The sequence below is a fragment of the Ambystoma mexicanum genome, chromosome 4p (assembly GCF_040938575.1).
Source record: "Ambystoma mexicanum isolate Mex_15411 chromosome 4p, UKY_AmexF1_1, whole genome shotgun sequence".
Lineage (NCBI taxonomy): Eukaryota > Metazoa > Chordata > Amphibia > Caudata > Ambystomatidae > Ambystoma > Ambystoma mexicanum.
In genome coordinates this window covers 69,226,481-69,242,296 of record NC_090927.1, presented here as the reverse complement: position 1 = coordinate 69,242,296, position 15,816 = coordinate 69,226,481, and the positions used below count along the sequence as shown (strand labels likewise).

Sequence of the window (15,816 nt, the reverse complement as noted above, 5' to 3'; positions counted from 1 at the left end):
ACCTGAGCCACAAGATCCTTTAAGTCCTCCCTTAAACCTTGATAAAACAAGGCCATTCTTTTTTCTTGTTGCCAGTCTGTTTCCATGGCCAGCCGGTTGAATGCTGTTACATAAGAAACCAGATCTCTACTCCCCTGCCTTAGAGTTAATAGTTCTTTGTCTTTGAGTAAGGTTGCCACCCTTCTATTGAAAATCTAGCTGAATTCCTCAAGAAAAGTGTCCCAGCTGTATAGCAGGGCATAGTCTTTACGGACTAGCGGTGTGGCCCATGAAGCTGCATCCCCACTTAAGTAGGAGATCACAAATGCAGTGCGGGCCTGTGCAGTACGGAACACAACTGGCTTGGTCGGGAAATGCAACTGGCATTGCATAATGAATTGGTTGAAGTTCTTGGGATCACCATGATATCTCTCGGGTGCTGCTAAGTGTAACAGAGGCTCAGTGGCCACCTGTACCTGAACCGGGATTGGCGGAGGTGGCCTAGGCAATGGGGTTGCTTGGGCATGGTTTTGGATCGTAAGGGTATGCACCTGACCCGCCAGGGTCTGGTAATCCTGCCTAGTTGCTGCCAACTCGGCCTTTAGCTCTTGGAGAAGGATTACGTCTGCCATGGTTGTGCTGCCCAGGCGCCCAATAAATACTTGGGCTTGCAATTCTGTCATGACTTGCTTCTCCTTGGCGCAGAGGCAGCACAAACGCAGCACAAATGCCTCCCCCCCCGTCAGGTCTTGGCACCTGGAGGCGGTTAACACAGGCCACCTTGACCCTTCGGGGAAAGAGGGTTAGGGTCCGTCGGATGGATGGGTAGAGGGTGATTAGGAAGACCGGGAAGAGGGTGAGGTCGAAGTTGTGGATAAGTATGGGGAAGATCAGGTTAACATGTTCCTCAGCTCTGGCTCCAGAATCCGGAGTTCTCCGCCTTCACGCTCCTGCACTCACTTGTTTTCACACTATATGCCAGAAAGGAACGGGCCTTTGTACTGGAGCCCTAAACCAGTCTTGTGTACCTTTTACATTCAGTGATGTAAACACAATCCCCACATTACATCATGTAGGAAACAACACCTGCATTACCCCATGCAGAAAAGAATGAGCTTTTACACTTTTCCCTTATACTGTACGCGCCCCTTTCACAAGTAAATTATAATTGCGCTTAGCTTCGTGCTGCTGGATAAGTCTTCTGGCCTTTTCATGTTGTTTGGCCACTATGGCATTCACAACCTCATAAGCACTGCAAGAAACAAGGAAAATGTCAGTACTGGAGTGCATACACACGCAGAATTACTGTCTAGGGTTAATTCTTCCGTTTTGACTACTCTGCTTAACGGATTCACAGTTTAGGATGCATGCTGGTTACACACTTCGTATAGGTACACAATCGCGTGTTAATGGGTGTGTCTCATGCTGGGTTAATGGAGCGCCATGCGTTCCCTAAGCGCTTTGTTTACGGTTCCTGAAAGCCTTGGAGTTCAAAACGTGACTTTGTTAAAGTTGCACCTTCGGTTACAAAGAGCGGCTGGAGCGCGTACTATGGAAAGGCACTTATCTTTTTGGTCACGCAGGGCCTGGGGTGAGACTTGCAGGTGGCGGGCGTGCCCCGCAAAGGCTTGCCGACAGGAGCTCTGGATCTGCACGTCCTTCCTCTCTGCTGGCCGGAATTGCAAGCGTGGGTTTCGGGTGTGGTCCGCGCATGCACGTTAGCGCGGGCGTGGCTGACTTCACCCCAGCAGGTCTGTGCAGCGCACGGCCTGCTGGGAATTGTAGTACTCGGGCTGTTGTTCGTCCCTGAGCCAAGAATCTATATAAGGGATGAAGAACACGCCTGGAGTACTGTGTGGGAAGAATCCTGCACCTAATAAGGGTGCCTACCACCCTTTCATTGTCCTTACCAGCCCTAGCCCTGACAGTATGGATCCAGTCCTCAATGGAATTAATCGTCATCTCCCTAAAATTTGGTAGGAGATGTGATCTATCTATAGCCAATGCTTCCAGGGCCTGTGCAACATTTTGACCAGCTGATCCTTGTGCCTGCTTTGTTTAGCTTTATATTACCCATTTTACTCATAGGAATATACCTCTCCACAATGTTAAGTTCACATACCAATACAACATGATCAATCCACTCATTGGGCATAACTCGCATATCTTCCACCTTCAAGTACATCCTAAGGCAAACAAATATCTAGTGTAGTGTACTGCAGGAGTTTCCATTTGACCATGTATGGCAGCCTGGGTGATCACTAGTGGTTCTGCCATTGATAATTTCTATGTCCCAGGACTCAAATAGATGTTCCTGCCCTTGCCCTTAAGGATCCTTTTTGGTGTGTTGCATGGAATGTTTTGCTCTCACCTTAGGATTGTGAGACTTCCCCCGCCCCCCACTCCCGGCCATATGGCAGTTGAAATCACCAACCACTATTACCCCAGTATTCCCAGATTTTATTAGCCAGGTTGCCAATAGGTCATGGAGAGCCTCCTGCAGTTGTTATCTTAATATTGCTCCTGGCGGGGGGGGGGTTTATAGACTTACTAGTAGGAATTTTTCCTTTACTCCCCTATTGTCATAGGTCACTTCTACAGCAATCATATTACTTACTAGTTGGGACTCAATTTGTCTCGAACCAAGTGCATTAACCACCCCCGTTATTAGTGCTCCACATGGTCTACCCTTTTCACCTTTCTTTGCCACAGATTGGTAAGTAACAAATCCATCCAATATCAGCGGGTCCATTGCCCATGTTTCTTAGAGGCAAATACAGCTATGCTTATCTAGCACTTTATTTGAACCCTCTGCTGATAGTAGATGTGCAAAACCACAGCAATACCATGTAAAAATTGTAAGATCTCATTGTTTTGAGAGTACCTCAGGTAGTGAATCCGCCAACCATTTTAATACTTGTTGAACATCCGATACTTCCACCTTCTTCCCTTTTGGCAGTTTTGGACAGTCTGTGACATCCGCGGGCATGTCTGCCTCTCTGGCCAAGCAACTTAGATCAATTTCATTCAGATCAGCATCCACCTCTACATCTACTGCTTTCAATTCGTCCTTGTAATTTCTTATTAGTTGCGCTGTTGACAAAAACTTACAATGAAGCACTGAAACCTGAGGATAAGGGCCTTTCAGAGGCTCCACAAATTGAAAATCGTCAGATTTGAGGACCCGCAATTGTGGCACACAGTTCAGTCTAGTTAGCAGTTCTGAGCGCGATACCCATTTCAGTTCTCCACTCAGATATAAATTCTTTATCGAGCAGATGCAATTTCCTTCAGTCACTCCTTTGACTTCGGCCGATATCAATACTTTAGCTGTTGGGACTGTCTGCTCCGGTAGTATGATGGGCGTCTCATCCTCGATTATCACATCTTCTTCACTCACATTATCCTCCTCCAACTCGTCTGCCTCATCTTCCAGTTCATTCATCTTTACTTGTTCAGGTATCAGCCAACTATTCAGGAGGCCGTCTCCAGTAATCTTCCTTTTCTTAGCTTTTGCTGCTCCCTTCTTGGCTTTCTTGGAATGGAGCCCAACGGGTCCCGCTTCGGACCTACGAAAGACCATAACATTAGGTCTTGTATTCTTTTCAGCCCTCCTAGCCATTCTTCGCTGCTTACGTGAGAAGAATGGTTCAGCACTATCCTGGTTTGCATCTGCCTCCTGGTTTTGCTGTTCTTCGATCTGCTGTTCTTCAATCTCTTCAGCAAACTGTATAGCTTCCGAGGGGTTAGATTCAGCTGTTTCGCAGGCTTTCTCTACCGTGATCTTGTCCATTGTTAGAGCGTTAGTATTGTCCAATATCCGCCCAGACATCTGTTGTAAAATCTTGAGAGCAAATTGCAAGGATGCTACTGATGACTGAATCTCTGCAATATTGACTGCCCCGGGATAGAGACTGTCCAAGCAGTCCATTTCCACATCAGGGGCATCCTCTGTAGAGGCCATGGCCAAATCTGGTGAGACTGACAGTCTACCCATTACCTCCATGGGGGTGGGCGTCCCATTCAGAATATTCATCTACTTGTTTTCTTGGGTTCCATTATTATTAATTGGCATTACACCTGATAGGGGAGTCCTATTTCTTTGGATGTTCAAACATCAATAATGAGTTATTGTCTAGAACATCATAATTTGAGGTGCTCAATGAGCCAATATTGCATGCGGCTGGTGCACTTATTTCCTCAATAGTGGTCGAATTTATTTCCGGGGGTGGGTTTTGTGGAAGGATCTCAGTAATCATACCCTGATCCACCGGGATAGCATTTTTAGCTGCCTTTTTAGGTTTCGCCCGCTTGCCTTCCTCACTTGGTGAGTTCCTGGCTTTCGCCATTCCCTTAGTTCTTCTTAGGTTGTACTTGGGCTGTGCGGGTCTTTTCCCAGAAGGCATTTAGGCTGCAGACGGTGCCCCTCCTGGGGTTAAAGGACCAGTTCAAAAATCCCTCCATCACCCTATGGGGCACTGTCTACTAAGAGTTATCACGGTGGCTTAGTACCTCTAGGATATCACTGGGGCTTTTTCCCCTCAACAGGATCAAAGGCTTGCGGCCCACAGCCTCCTGTTGTTATCATACAACTGGCAATCCCACCAGTCCAAATTGGGCCCCTTATAGGAGGGCACTCCACAACTTCAGTATGGTTTCCCCTTACAACCAGAAGATGGTACAATGGCCTCTTTATGATCGCATGAACGATCCACAGTGTACCCAATCTCTGTATGATTAGGTATGAACTTCCCACCAGTAAAAGGGGCACCAATGGGCTCTACTCATTAATGCCACCCGGATTTTGTTAACCACTCCTCCTGATCTTAATCAGTGAGTGCCAATGATGGGAAGCTTGTGCCTATAGGGCGGCAAACACCCCAAGTCAAACGCAGTAGACTTCTAATCGCCTATCCAACAGAGCGCAGGACTTGGGATGCTAGGCAGTCTCAGCTCTCTTACCCGTCACTCCTGGCGAGCTCCCCTGGGGCTCAGGACTGTTGGAAGATCCTCCTACACGTGTCAGGCAAGCAGCTCAGTTCCACACTGCTCTTTTTTGCCACTGCCGTCACCCTGAGGGGACTTCTGCAATAGAGCCGCAGTGGAGCCGCGGAGCCCAGGCGCCTAGGCGCAGTGTTCTGCGTCCCGCGATCGGCAAGCCAAGCTGCCGCTGTACTAATTCGGGGAAAGGACCTTGCAGCCTCGCTACAGCGCTGTACGCTGATGCACACTTCCAGTCGTAGAGCCCGCTTCCGACTCTCAGTGAAGTTTATGTTTTGTTTACTTTACATAGAAGAAAGACTTCCGGTTAGCTTGACCCCGCCATGTGTCAAATATGTCATAAAAGAATGGAAAAAGTGTAATGAGGTCCGGGGTGAGATGTTCCTGCTTAGTGTGGACTCCTCTCTATGCAAAAATTCTTTTTAAGAACGTACATTTATTTCTCAGAACCCTGAACCTGTTGAAAATCAGTTGATCAGATTCCACCTAGAGCTTTAAGGGTGAAAGTTCATGACATTTAGACTCCATAGAAATGTCCCTTTTCTATTTACTATTTTACTATTGCAGCAGCCATGTTGGTTTTTTTTTGTTATAGAGATTGGGTTTCTGCAATACACGTGGAGCCCATCTCTGATTTAAAAAAAAAAACAATTTGCACCCTTGGTGAAACCCAAGGTGCGAACAGCAATCACCCGTGCTTAGGTGGCATACAGGGCCAGCTAACTAGGCTCATGCTGACTGGCTGTTACCGACCCTGTACACCCCCCTGAATCGGAAGTGATTGCTGCATAACAAGCTAGTTAGGACATCATCACCGACCTGTAAAAGAAAATGACTACCTCCGTGTTCACTCTTCCTCATCACAGTACTTAGCTCTTGAGGCCCCTACCTCTGACCCAGGACCTTCTTCTATTTCTTTTACTCTCTATAACTCCTCCCTTATACCACGACACTCAGTTTACATTTTTCCTGGCTCTGGCAGGATGGACTGTTCCCGGTGCAGGGCACCAGGGAGCGATGATTGCTGGCCCCCTGGTGGGGCTGTGTGGTGGGGCCTCGGCTTCCCTCCAGGTGCAGCATGCTCCCGGGCCCCCGTGGGGCTTGGGTCCCGGTTGAGCGGGAAGCCTCACCCGGTTTGTTGCCAGGCTCTAGGCCGGCGTGGAGGCATTGCAGCCTGGGTTCTGCAGAGCCCAGGTGTATGGTAAGGAGGGGGGGGGGCACAGTGTGTACTGCTATGCCTTTCTCCTACCGGTGTGGCTGTTTTTTAACGTTCTGTTGTGGAATGGCATACCTGCTCCTTGATGTGCTTTCCGGGGGTTGGTGGACTCTGCCTTCGAAGGGGAGGAGGTCAATCTATGCCTAATGGCCCATTCCCAAGGTGACAGGTTGTTGGTTCTCCCCCATTGGTGCCTGGGCAGATCAGGCCTATAGTTTAAATGTAACTCAGCAAGTGGAGGTCCTGGTTGTTCTTTATGCTAGCCATGGGTAAGCACACTGCAAAATACAGGCACCTTGTCCTGTCTTCATCCTCATCTTCCTCTTCACCTGAACATTACAAAAGGAAGAAGAAGAAATCAAGGCATTTTTCCTTGTCCAGGAAAGATTTAAAGAAGCTGCAAAAGTGTCATGCTGGAGGAAGTCGCAGCCATACACATGGGCACACGCGCTGACGTTTGTCTTTCTCATCATCCTCATCTTCCAGCACTAAGTCCTCCTCTGCCGCTTCTGGTTCCTCGTCAGCTGATGCAAAAGGGAAATATCTTAACAGAGAAGAGGTGCACGGAGTCCTTGTACAAGGAGTTGGGACTGCATGGGGTTTTCCGAGTCCCTGGTAGCGGTGGAGGGGGCTGACCTTACTATTCGCCAGTACAGGCATACCCCAAGGATGGTGTTGCCTTTGGTGTCTGATATCCGGGAAAAGATCCTTCGGGAATGGTGTGACCCGGAGAAGATTGCATTGCCCTGCTTTATGACCAAACTCTACCCACTAAAAGGGGGTGAGACGTTGCTGTCGGATTCGATTGAGGTGGATGATATCCTGGCCAGTCTGGTGGGTCGCTCCTCTATGTCTGCTGAGTAGGCAGCTGTCCGCGACCCGGTGGACCGTAGGGTTAATTCCAGAAGGTTCATGCTGGTGCGCATCTGGCCCTCAGGGCTAATATCTGCGGTTCCTACACAGCAGAAACTGTGTTAAGTGGTTCCAGGAAATTGAAAAAGGCTGTGGATGGGGGTTCTGACTGTGCCCCTCTGCTGATGGAAATGCAGAGGCAGGTTGAATTTTTGTCCGCTCTGGAGTTTAATGGAGTGCCTGGATCGGCCATGGCCATGGGTCCTGGTGTTTTGGCCCGGAGGCATCTGCATCTGCAGGATTGGAAAACAGAAGGTTCTCAGAAGGCGGCTGCCCTTAAACTTCCTTTTGATGACTCCAAACGTTTTGGTGATTCACTTGAGGATAAAGTGCATAAAGTGTTTTGGGCTGACAAACATACTGACAAGTTATGGTGCAAGTGTACCTCGACAGCCAAGAAGTCTTCCTCTGGTGCAGGTGCGGGGACCGGAAGTTTTTTCTCTGACACCTCCTCTCACTTTTTTCAGAGAACAAGGGCGAGGGGTGTAGTCCTCCACGATCTTCTCGTCCGGTTCCAGTACAGAAATCCCGACGGTTTGGACCGGCTGGTGGGCGGACGACTCCGGCTGTTATTTCCGGTATGGGACAGGTGGTGCTCGGATTCCTGGGTTCTGGACACCATTCGGAGGGGTTATCAAGTGAACTTCCTGTCTCCACCTGTCCATGTTTGCATGGTTCGGACCATTGTTCCCAGATCACAGATCAAGAGGTTGGCTATTGTAACTGCTCTCTCCGAGTTGTTGCTGAAGGAGGCTCTCGTGCCTGTTTCTTTCCCTCTTTCGAGTCAGGGTTTCTACTCAAGAGTGTTCCTGGTCCCCAAACATTCAAGGAAGTATCGCCTGATTTTGGACCTCAAGGCTCTGAACTGCTTCGTCTCGAAGTAACGCTTCAAAATGGAGACTTTACAGAACATTCTCCCGATGTTGTATAGGGGGGACTGAATGGCATCTCTGGATCTCCAGGATGCATATTACCACGTGGCTCTCTGGCCCTGTCAAATGCAGTTCTTCCGTTTTGCAGTGGGATTCTGGCATTTTCAGTTCTGAGTGCTCCCGTTCGGTTTGCACTCAGCCCCTAGGGTGTTCACCAAGTTGGCGGTTCCCCTGGTGGCACATCTGCACCTAAGGAGCATTCAGATTTTTTCATACCTGGACGACTGGTTGGTCAAGACGGCTCTCCGACGGACTGTCCTGGCTCATCTCCAGCTGGTCTGCCAGGCATTACGGGGTTTTCTGGTGAACTGGCAGAAGTTTCATTTGGAGACCTCTCTGGATCTGGTTTTCATGTGGTTCAGATTTGCACCAGGATGGGGAGAGTTTTCTGTCCCAGGAGAGGGTCAATCGCCTGCTGGCTGTTCTGGGCAGGGTTCTCAAGAAGCAGGATGTCTCGGCTCACCTATTGCTCAGGCTGCAGGGGTACATGGCATCTTTCATGTTTATGGTTCCTTGGGCTCGTCTTCATTGACGTCCTCTGGTGTCTTATCTACTCTCCCACTGGCTCACAACCTCTCAAGTTTATGAAGCTATGATCCTGGTGTCTCCAGCTCTGAGGGTCTCCATGCTTTGGTGGTTGGGGGTTCCGAATCGCCGGGCAGGGGTGTCCCTGGTCCGTCCTCCTCTGACCATTCTTACTACAGACGCCAGCGGAAGGGGCTGGGGGGGCAACATTGGGCGTCCTCTTGGCCCAGGGATGGGCACCGGAGGAAGGCTATCGGTCATCCAATTGGTGAGAGTTGTGTGCCATTCTCCGGGCTCTGGTGTACTTCTGGTGTACTTTCTGGAAGGCTGGACAGTTTTGGTCCAGACTAACAATACAACAGCCTTGGCATATGTCAACCGCAAGGGGGGGGTCCGGCCACTCCTTGAATGCTCTGGCTGCTCAGATAGGTTCTTGGGGGGGGGGGTCGCATCTGGTGTCCCTGGTGACCTCGCCTGTCAGGGGGTGGACAATGTTCGAGTGGATCTTCTCAGCCGTCGGTTCTATCGGACAGTGTCTTTGCGGAGATCTGTATCAGATTTGGGACCCCTGTTCTAGATCTCTTTGCCTCTCCAGTCTCTGTGAAGGTTCCCCTTTTCTTCTCCCAGTTTCAGGCCAAGTGGGTTTAGGGGGTGGACGCCCTCACTGTGCAGTGGCCTCTGGGTCTCCTTTATGCATTGCCTCCTCTTTCCCTTCTTCCCCGGGTGGTTCAGTGCATCAGAGAGTCTGGGTCGACTATGTTGTTGGTTGCTCCGTTCTGGCCCCGCCGGAGCCGCTTCCCCTCTCTGTTGGAGCTTCAGTCCCAGGAACCCTGGCTGGTTCTGAAGTGGCCTTGTCCCCTGCAGGGGAGTCTGGGGTTTGGGGTCCAACAGATTCAATGGGCGGTGTGGCTATTGCATGGTCTCGGTTGATGTCTCAGGGGTTTTCAGGTCCTGTGGTCGAGTCCATCACGAATGCTCATAGACCTTCTACTCTGAAGGCCTGAGTTCTGGTCTGCACGCTTTTCTCCAATTCCTCCAGGAGGGTTTTGGCAAAGGCCTAGCGATCTCCATGCTTCGCTCTGAATGGGCCTCCATACAATTCCTCTTGAGGGACTCTGATGGCCACCTGGATGGGGAGGTGTTGGTGGGGAAGTTGCTCTGGGGTCTTTCTTCTTCCCGTCCTTGTGCTTATAAAGCCCCCCCCCGGATCTCCCTCTTGTCTTATGGTTCCTTCAGGGTCCTCATTTTGAACCCATTTCTGCGATTGACATCAAACACCTTACACAGAAGACTGCCTTTCTTATCGCTATTAATTCTGCCCGTAGGTTGGGGAGATTGGGGCTCTATTGTGTCACCCCCTTTCTTGAGAGTACTGCCGGACTCGGTAGTGTTATGGTGTGATCTGAAGTTCCTACCTAAGGTTGTGTCTCGGTTTCACACCTCTCAAGATCTGGTTCTCCATGCCTTTTTTCAGGATCCGCAAATGCCGGAGGAGGTGGCTTGGCATGCCAATGATGTGCGGCAGGCGATTTTCGAGTATTTGGCTAGGACTGCACCTTTCCGATAGTCTGATAGTCTAATGATTAATTTTGGTCATGCTGGTGCGGGTCGCAAGGCCTCAGTGGTTTCCATTAGCCGATGGATCCGTGTTGTTGTCTCCATGGCCTATGTGGCTTCTGGTCTGCCTGTACCTGCGCACATTCTGGGGCGTTTCACCAAGAGTTTGGCAGCTTCCTGGGCTGATGCAAGGAGGGGTTTCTCTGCAGGAGATTTGTAGGGCAGCCACCTGGGCAGATCAGAGCACTTACATCAACCACTATCGGTTGAATGTCTCCCACTTGGGAGATGGTTTGTTTGGGGTTGGGGCTTTGTCAGAGGGGATGTGATGTTGTAGTTATTAAAGCATACATTCCAACCCTCCCGATTTGGGCGGGAGACTCCCGATTTTTCAGTGAAAAATATTATTTTTCATGTTCTCCCGCCGAAAATACATCTTTGCCCAATGCATTCCTATGCCACAAATGTTGTCTCCCGATTTTACGGAGGAAATCTCCCTAGCAGGTGGGTCGGAATGTTGGCATGTATGTTAAAGGTGTGTGTTTTTGTTCTTCACTTTTTTGGCTGTGTCTCATTGGGACCTTTTCCCCTTTGCTGCTTTGCTATGCCTCATGAGGTAAGCACTGGGACGAGGAAAAGTGGACTTGGAGGTAATGCTCTCATTACTTACCGGTAATCTTCCTTACTCCTAGTCCTACTCTTCCTCACTGCAGGAAAGGTCCCATGCTCCGGGTTGGTTATGTAAACTGGGTGTCATGGGTTATGGGGAGGAGTTATAGGGAGTAAAAGAAATAGAAGAAGGTCCTGGGTCAGAGGCAGGGGCCTCATAAGGTAGGTACTGTCACGAGGAAGAGTAGGACTAGGAGTAATAAAGATCACCGGTAAGTAATCAGAGCATCACTCCTGCTCTGTAATCAGTTATTACGCTTCAGTTTAGATGTAATAATGTTTGCTGCTTGAGCCAGCACGAGCAGAACTGCATCTGCCACTGCAGTAGCAGTAATTAATAAAAGCCTGACAAGCTTTTCAAATTCCTTGCTTGTAAAATATATTTCTGTGACACTTTACAGACATTAATTGACAAGAAACTGTTTGTGGTAAAATGTTTAGATTGTGCATGCTGGAATTTAACACGTATAGGAATCTGTATGGTGTCCTTTTCTTTAAAGCACAAAAGGAACACTTTTTTACTGCCTTTTATTAACTGCTTAAACAGTTTTTCTGGAAGACATTAGAGGATGCATATATTTTTTTTTATCCAGAATCTATGTGGATTATGTAGATCAGCAAATGAAACATCCCTTACATTAGATCAAGCAAGAGGGTAGATATTGAAGGGGATGGCAATGTGTGACCATATATCATAAGGAATACAACACCCCCTAGGGTACTCATAAAGGTTATTGCAAGACAGCTCTGATTTCATGACTTTATAAAGGAACTCGGCCAGGGAACGCCTCAGTTCTTCCAGTATCTTAATAACATATGCCAAGGGGTTCTTTATTCCCTATATAAACCTCTGCCAAATCTGCCCGTGCTTTATCGATGCATTTGTTAAAAAACATCAGCAAACTGGATTGTGAATCATTGGGAGAGAATTATATGTAATAATTAAAGCGGTAAAACACACCCGGACAGGATTAATACATTATATAAGACAAGCTTTGAACACATTGGTTCATCACAAATGCTTTGCGCATCATACATCGGTAGCCCAGGCTGCAGGCTACTCTCCAGTGGAGAACCCTATTCTTAGCCGTTACCGGAAACGTACATGTGCGCATGCTTGAAACGGAGACACTACAGGTCTATTACCGGAAACGCAGATGTGCGCATGTGCGTAACCGAAGACACTGAAGTTCTACCAACGGACCCGAAGATATACGCATGCTCTGAAGAAGAAACACGACAGTTCTATTACTGGGAACGCAGATGTGCGCATGCGCAGTAGTACAAAAACGGTCGAAAGTTGATAACAGCTCGGTAAAGAGTCCCGCATGTCCTCCTCAACAGAGGAAAACACACCGGCGAACACGGGCAGGTAAACACGTAATGCTTAAAGCAGGACACTATACACTGCTGCAGACCTTGTGTGGTCAGTGAGGCATTGTGTGGGCGTGTGCATAAGCCTGGCCTTAGTACAGGGTCTACCCCTGGTCTAGTGCGGGGGCGGGGGGAGGAGGCATCTACCTGCAGACATGCGCAGTGCCGCTCTGTAGGTGCTCCTCCAAGCCTGCATTTCTTCTTTGCATTCTGGGACTTGTGTTCCTGAATTTACAATAGGAAAACCACAACTTCCAGTACCAATTTGAAAAGAAAGAACTATAATGGATGAACTCTCTCCTCCTAAATATCTTCCTTCTCTCTTCGCTCTTCCATCTCCAACTCCCTCATGGTCACTCGCTTCTCCAAGCAACGAGTTGGTGGTAGATCTCTTTCTTCAGCTGGGGCCTCCTTCCAGAACTGCCTCCCTGAAACTTGAGGAGAATCATCTCAGGTTTCGGAAGCACTTCAAGACCTTCCTCTTTGCTTCTGCTTTTTCTCCTCCTCTCCCCTGCTGACTTCCTGGCTGAAATTGAAACTGCACTGGTTACCTGGCCACCCTCTAATCTCGGGCCCAGGTCTCTCTCCCGACCTCCGCCCCACCCCTCCTGCCAGTCACACACCTGCACTGCCTTCCTGGCAATCCCTGCACTTGGGGACTGTTTTCTGTATGCCTACAGTCCCACTACCAGCACTTGACACCTGATGTCTTCACTTGCCACCTGCTGGCCGTACTTTTACCTATTTATTTTGTTATCCCATGTACTGCACTGTCCTCTCCCCCTTCCCCCCTCCGCACTTCCCCTTCCCATGCACTTGCGCAATCTGAATGACACTGGCCTAGTAGGATTGTTCTCCCTTGCCTCTTCGCGCCTTGAAACACTTGTGTATAGGCGCGTTATAAATGCCATATATCATAACGTGATATCTGCTGATTCCCACTTATAAGGGGGCATTGCAAAATGGGATGTTTGCTTGTGTATTATTAATCTGTTAAATCAGATTTATTTTATCCTGTAGAGGGAATGGATGGGAAACGACGGAAGTGGTGAATGGGAAAGAACGCTCTGTAGTGATGCATCGCTCTTGATTGATGGTTGATGGTGGGGAGGGACCCTCCAAGGACGTTGGGTACTTCCCTTTGTAAATACAACAAAACAAATGCAACAGCAGAGTGTTCTTATAAGGGGCACATACTTTAATACTTTATTGGCACTGGCTTGTCTCGTGGTAATTTTCTTATCAGTCTATGATTTTGTGCAAGACATTTAAAGCAGGACTATCGCAGGATTTATTCAGGTACCCTACTACATTTTTGGTGCTGTCCTAGTGGTGACACCAGCAGGAGATGTGAAAACATCAACACCACCAAACACTGGTTCAATGGTGGATTCGGAAACAACTGTATGTATCGCTATGGTAGTGCTGAAGGTGACCAAAACAATCCATTGCACCAGAGGCATCCAGTAAAACCATACATGCCCACTTGGCTAGTATTTGCACCAAGTTAAAATGAGGACCAGTTTCTCCAATGAAGGTGTACTTTAGAGCCATTTGGATGTCACAATTGGGTACCAAGCATGTCCCCAGTGCCCTCAGTGTCTAAGCAGTGCCATGCGCTCTTGCCAACCTTACACAGCAGCCTTGCTTATAGAGGACATACCCTCCTTTTTTCCACTGTGAGGAACCAGGAATGAGAGGCGCACACAGAGGGTTCAAGGTTTTGGTCAAAGACTTTTATTAAAATAAAGGGGGTTGGGAAATTCCCATCTGTCCCTGCTCCAAGAGGTGTTCCCTACCTAAAACCAAAACTAAGGGTCTGTCAATTGTCAGAATGTCCAAAGCAGAGAGTTCTAGAACTGCAAACTCAGGAGATGGCAGCATAGTAGCTGTGCTCCTGTACCCTGCTGAATATCTGTTTACTCCCTTGAAATATGTCAGATACAATTCTAGCAGAGACTTCTCAGCCAGCAAAGCGTCAGAAAGGAGGAGAGGAAGATATGGAAGCAAGAGATGACAAATTGTTGGACCTTCTTACTAACGTTACAATGGACATCTCAGAAATAAAAGCCAGGATGATTAAAGCAGAGGAAAGGTTCTTAACACTCACATGTAAAGTCTCTGAGATTGAAGATCACCTGACTGCTACAGATGAAAAGACTTTAAAATTACATGACAGCATCAATGAATTGGAGGTGCAAAATGGAAAGCTGTTGAAGAAACTGTCAGAGCAAGAACATTTCTCAAGGAGAAATAATGTTCGGGTGGCTGGATTTCTGGAAGATGTTGAACGTGGAAACCCTATACAGTTTTTAGAGAAGGCTTTAACCTCAATATTGAAATTGGACTCATCTGTTTCCTTGGAAATGGAAAGGGCACACAGGTCCTTAGGCAGAAAGCCAGCAATGGGACAAAGACCAAGACACTTTGTGGTGAAGTTCCTCAGATACCCCACCAGTGAATTGATTTTGAAAAAGTCACGTGAGTTGGGTGACTTAGCTTGGGGGGGCAATAAGATTATAATATTTAGTGATTTTAGTAAAGATGTGTTGGACAAAAGAAAGCTTTTTAAAATAGCAAAGGAGAAAGCGAGGAACAGGAAACTGCAGTATTATATGGTTTACCCGGCAATTCTAAAGGTGATTTTAGATGGCCAGATTCATTCCTTTGCAGATCATATCAGTGCTGAAACTTTTTTGACACAGTTGGAGTCTTCAAGTATGGAAATCACTCTGTTTGAACGTTTCTATGACTATTATCTTTCATATTTTCTTGTTTATTTACTTGGTTTATAAAAATATTTAGTATTGAACTTTTTCTGTTGAATCAATTGGACTTCCGAAACGAACTTAGAATGTAATGCAAGTTCAAATATACACGAGTGAGTAATGCGGGGCAGTGTGGCTTGAGGAACGGACCTGGTCACTTTGTATTCATTCACGTGGCGCACGCACGCACGCACCTAAGGCCTTGCATCCAGGAAATGAGTGTCAGACCATCTGCATATGTGAAGCAGTTAAGGTTTGTGCGTAGGAATGACTCGGATGCCAGGCGAGAGTCACTGTGCAATGTTTTCTGCTTCGGAGACAGTGGCTCAAAGGATAACATTGTGAAAGTAAGTACAAGCCTCCTTCAGCATTTCTGGTCATCTCCCTAGAGCTTTTCTTTGCAAGATGCGTCCAAAACCAAACAGTGAGCAGGCCCTGTAACCTGATATTCTTTGGGTTTGAAGTATGCGCGATTCCAAAGGGGGCTGTGTGTTTATACAGCAGCGGGGTTACAGCTGCTGATTGATATCACCCTCTGGGCTCCGAGGGTTGAAAAGGTCGTCATCTGGAGTGCTACAAGTGGGGTTTGAATGAGCTTATAGCCGCAAGCTGGCATGCAGTGTTCCTTTCACTGTACATATCTCACCAGTCATTCTTTGAAACCTTTGTGGAAGTGCACAGTAAACGTTTATTTATGGCTTCTTAATGGGCATGACTGCCAAACACCACCACCTTCTGCGCATTGCATCATGCTGTGAATGTTAAGCCAAGAACAGAATTCGCCAGAGAAGGGCGCATTCTGCACGAAGTGTGGAAGGTCTGAGGTTGCTCCCAGCACTGGCCACACCGGATCTGAAGGCTCGGAGAGCAGTACTGGCCACGA

General features: G+C 48.1%; 1 protein-coding gene across 1 annotated transcript in view; it reads left to right on the top strand.

Annotated features, from left to right (window-relative positions):
• Positions 1-15,816, top strand: part of LOC138452762 (uncharacterized) — a 330,413-nt gene that overhangs the window by 187,956 nt on the left and 126,641 nt on the right. Inside the window, 1 exon segment of the mRNA XM_069605110.1 lies at positions 14,107-14,646. Coding sequence (XP_069461211.1) covers positions 14,107-14,646 — 540 coding nt within the window.